The 4,943-nt window shown below is 41.0% G+C and overlaps 1 protein-coding gene across 1 annotated transcript in view; it reads left to right on the plus strand.

The window, feature by feature from the left end:
• LOC108228912 (GDNF family receptor alpha-4-like) overlaps positions 1-4,943 on the plus strand; it is a 66,807-nt gene that overhangs the window by 43,119 nt on the left and 18,745 nt on the right. The window contains exon 2 of the mRNA XM_037977536.1: positions 629-925. Coding sequence (XP_037833464.1) covers positions 629-925 — 297 coding nt within the window. The remainder of the gene's footprint in view (positions 1-628; positions 926-4,943) is intronic.

The raw sequence follows: 4,943 nt of genomic DNA on the forward strand, positions 1-4,943 counted from the left end.
GTTTCCAGGAATCTAATGTGTATCCAGCGAAGAATGTCTTCTCAGGGCAAGCTGGCTCTCCTTTGGTCAGCTTTCCCGTCGAGAAAATTTGATCATTTGCGTTGGGAGACCAGCTGACCAGATCCATAGTTCCAAAAATGTTTGGAGTATGTAAAAAAGAAGTTCCAAAAAGCAAGGCGGGGGGGCAGTACAGAAGTCAGAGAGACAGAGAGAAAAAAAAACACGTCCGCCTTCCACCAGGAGCAGAGAGGGAAAAAAAAAAAAAAAAAAAAAACATAGACCAGTATGCTGATGGTGCTGAAGCTGTTGAGTGTATTGGGCTGCCTGATCAACCCGCCTAGTCAGCACCATCATTTTCTCCAAACTCCATGCTCCACAGCTGATATCATGGCTGATAAGATACTTACTATTGATAACTATTTTTGAAAACATCACTTTAAAAATGACCAGACTAAGTCTCGATAGCCAGGAGCCTTAGATGAGTCATGGTCAACTGTAGCTTGTACTTTCTTTATCACCCTAACAGGATGTTTAATCTGTTTTCATATTGTTAGTTTCTGTTTGATTCCTATCCCCTCTATATGTAACTGACCTTTACATATGTTTTATCTCTTATGTCTTTTCTCAGGTGTGCTGCCCTCCCCAGCTCAAATCTTTCCCTTCCCTCCCCTAGCAACTGATTGTGTTGAAGCTCATCGTGTGTGCTCCACTGACCCACAGTGCGAGGCGCTGTACCATGGCCTGGAGCTTTGTGCGGCTGAAGCAGCAGTCTCCACACTGGGGGAACAAGTGGCTTCTGAATGCCTGGAGAGACAGGATGACCTGTTGGCCAAACACCCCTCACTGTTGACCTGCAAGTGCCAGCGTGGTTTCCGTAAGGAGGAGCGATGCCTGCGCATCTACTGGAGGGTTCGTCTTCTCCCAGGTCAGTTAGGAATGATTATGTATGTACTAATGAGGCTCCTGACTAAATTTTACCGGCTACAGCCAAAGGTGACAGGGCGATAATGTTTTCACTCGTGTGTGAGTGTGTTCGTTTTTTCTTTCTGGTAATAAAATGTCTTATGAACCACTAAATATTGCTAGCACCAACAACCATGAAATGTCAAGTCATTTAAGCCCCTTTCTTCCCAGTTCTGATGCTGACATTGAACTTCAGCAGTTCTTCTTCACCACGTCTACATGCCTAAATGCATTGAGTTGCAGCCATGTGATTGTCCGGTTAATTATCTGTGTTAACAAGCAATTGAACAGGTGGACCTAATAAAGAGGTTGATGAGGGTGCTGAATTACAAAAACACTGGAATGGCCAGCCCCAGTGCAATCTATGCTAATGAGAGGAGATCTTGTGCCACCATTTTGTGAAGAGTTACATGTAGCAACATGGACGGGCTTAATTCCTTCCAGAATGGCAGCAGACCTTCAATGTCAGAATAAAATATCTAAACTTTGCAAAGGAGTCCAAGATTACAGCAGTGGGGAAGGGCCTGCCAGAGTAGTGACAGACCCATATGCAGTGACCATTTTACTGATGTAGGCTTCAATTGCACAGGACAGACTGGGGATTGAACAGTTGTTGTTTACCTTTTAAACCAAATAAAATCAGTTAGACAAAATACTCAAGTACGGTAAGGCTTTTGTTGTGTGTGTTATATGTCCATTGTACTTGGGACAAGTTAGCCAACTTGCCAAAACTGATTATTTTACATGAAGTCCTGTACACTGTAAATAGACTTTTGAATAACTTTTGTACTGCTAAAGGTGTTGAGATAATTTATTCTACTCTTAACAAACAAGTCTTCACTTTGAACTGTCCTTATAATTAAGGGATTTCTAGTCAAAACCCCAAACTCTTGAGCACAAAGACACAAACCCTGTCACAGAGGAGTGTGTGTGGACTGCTGGTGTGTTGTACACATTAGTAAAAGAGCTAACAGTAGGCAGCAGACTCCTCGTCCCCTGTGGCCTATCATTCAGTGGAGCATTAGTGTAATTACACACTCTTTAGTTCTCAGCGCTGCTCGGCTGCTCCAGTGTTTCATTACAGAAACATACAGCCTGGAATAGGATTTACATACACAAACACTTTACCTGCCATTAAATTTACAAATGAATTTGTTCTTTGGGTTGTGCTGAAATCTTTTGCAGGCTTGTCCATCAGTGTTGATGGCTTTCACAATAGTGACAAAATTGCCTTTAACAACAACTTGTGCTTGATTTTTCCTTTTAAGAGTTATTATATTTGTTATATTAGCTGCGGTTTATTTAAATGACTATGGGAAGTGTTAGGCTGATGTTTCCTAAAGTTTATATCCATCCATTTTCCTTACTCGCTTTTTCCTTTCTGGGTCACAGGTAGCTGGTGCCTACCTCCAGCAGTCACTGTGCGAGAGGCGGGGAACACTCTGAACCAGTTACAAGTCCATTACAGGGATACACAAAGACAAACAACCATTCACATTCTCACTCACACCTAGTAACAAGTTAGAGTTACCAGTTAACCTAACGTGCATGTTTTTGGTCAGAGGGAGGAAACCGGTGTGCTCAGAGAAAACCCACTCATGCACAGGGAGAACATGTAAACTCCACACAGAGAGGCCAGGAGACAAACCTGCAAGCTTCTTCCTGTGAGGTGACAGCTTTAAGCAGTGCTCCACTGTGTTGCCATAAATTTTATATATACACTATAATAAATCCTCTGTCCAACTGCCTTGTTGTCCCCAGTCGCAACCAAAAAAGGCACATCAAAATACTCCCCGTCTGTTTGGTTCATCTTGTGAGCTGGATTACCTGAAAGTCCAAAGTCCAAGATGACCACCGCCATATATACATAAAACCTTTGAGCTGGATGACTTGAAAATTAAGCAACATACTGACTTCAATTTTGGTGTGTGGATGTGTCTAGGCATAAGTAAGGTCACTACTTCCATCTCCCTGTTTGTTCCACATGAGTGGTTCCACTTTCAGTTCAAGCTCAGGTCCTCTACCAGAGGCCTGGGAGCTTGAGCGTTCTACACAGTATCTTAGCTGTTCCTAGAACTGTGCTCTTCTGGACAGAGATCTCTGAGGTTGTTCCTGGGATCTATTGGAGCCACTCTTCCAGTTTGGGAGTCACAGCACTGAGTGCTCCGATGACCACAGGTACCACTGAGGCTGTGACTTTCCACAACTTCTCTATTTCCTCTTTCAGGCCTTGGTATTTCTCGAGCTTTTCATGCTCCTTCTATCTGATATTACAGTTGCTTGGGACTGCTACATCTATCACCACTGCTTTCTTCTGTATCTTATCTATCACAACGATGTCCGGTTGGTTAGCCATCACCTGTTTGTCAGTCTGTATTAAATAAATAAACATCATATACACAAAATGAACAAGTATGCAAAGAGCAATAAATAAAACCCTTCAAAGAAATAAAAAATAATTTCAAAAATCTAAATAAAATAAAATAGAAATATGTAAAATATATTTTAAAATAACTTTTTGGTGTTCATAAGCCTCTTCTGCTTCAGCATTGGCTCCATATTCATATTCTCACACAGTTCTTTCACCTTGGACTGGGCATCAGAGAATCTTCTGTCTCTGTATTTCAGCAGTGATGCTTTATTTTTGTCAATTAAAATGACATCTACATTAAGCTGTATGTTGGCTGACTGCAGGAGTTTACTGGTGACACTAATGAAGGACAGACTCTCAAACCAGACCACTGTTCAAATCTGAAATCTGAAAGACATTTTCAGACAATTTCAAAGTCTCTGTCTACCTCTGTGGGACCCCTGCAGACTATATCAGCCCTTACTTGATCAGACAGATGTGATGGCCAGTGGGCAGGACCAATCAGTGATGGTGGTGCAGAAATCACATAAACAGATGGTGAGTGGCTTTCATCAGGAGTTACCCTTGGATCTGAAGAGTAAAATCAGTTGGAAAGGCTTTAGTAACTTCTGTGGACACAATTCAGTTTTCTAAGAAATGAATACACAATTTGGCAGCAAACATGAAACTTACTAAATGTATGACTTGAACCAGCCCTAGGGGCTGAAAATGAGCCGGCTTTAGTGTGGGATGATGGACCTTGTAGTAAAAAGCATTAACATTATCTTTTTAAAAGTCTATTACTCTATCAGTATCTTAAACACTAAATCTGAGTTCAAATAGTGTAATAGTTGATGGTCACCACCTGCATTTAACTAAGCAAATAGGTACGAGCCTCCTATTGGATAATTACTGCATGGGTGATTATGTTTCAGCTGGCAACAAGTTATTTAACCCCAACTGGTACAATGAGTTGCTTTTCATTTCTTAAACAACCATGTCAAAAGACATCCTATGGTTGTGTAAAAGATGTCAGTCTGTTTGAGAAGAGTCAAATCATTGGCATGCATCAAGAAGAGAAAACATCTAAGGAGATCTCAGAAACTACTAAAATTGGGTTAAAAACTGTCAACGCATTATTAAAAACTGGAAGGATAGTGGGGACCCATCGTCTTCAAGGAAGAAATGTGACCAGAAAAAAATCCTGAATGATCGTAATCGGCATGTGGTCTGATGAATCCAGATTTACCCTGTTCCAGAGGGATGGGTGCATCAGGGTAAGAAGAGAGGCAGGTAAAGTGCTGCACCCATCATGCCTAGTGCCTGCAGTGCTATGATCTAGGGTTGCTGTAGTTGGTCAGGTCTAGGTTCAGCAACAGGCAGTGAAATTAAACTAGCCACCCCAATCATTTAAGGAAACTATACTTTTAAGCAAAATAAAAACAAGAAAGCATAGTTTCCTCAAATGATTGGGGTGACCAAAGATTCTATAGTGATAATTTGACACTGAATTATCATTACAATAACACAAATATATTCTCCCTCCAAATGTTTATACATTTTTATGATTATAAAAATGTAATATAAGACTATTCCATGTGAAAAACTTTCTCTAAACGTAGTTTCTATC

This window comes from Kryptolebias marmoratus, linkage group LG9 (assembly GCF_001649575.2).
Source record: "Kryptolebias marmoratus isolate JLee-2015 linkage group LG9, ASM164957v2, whole genome shotgun sequence".
NCBI classification, from domain to species: domain Eukaryota; kingdom Metazoa; phylum Chordata; class Actinopteri; order Cyprinodontiformes; family Rivulidae; genus Kryptolebias; species Kryptolebias marmoratus.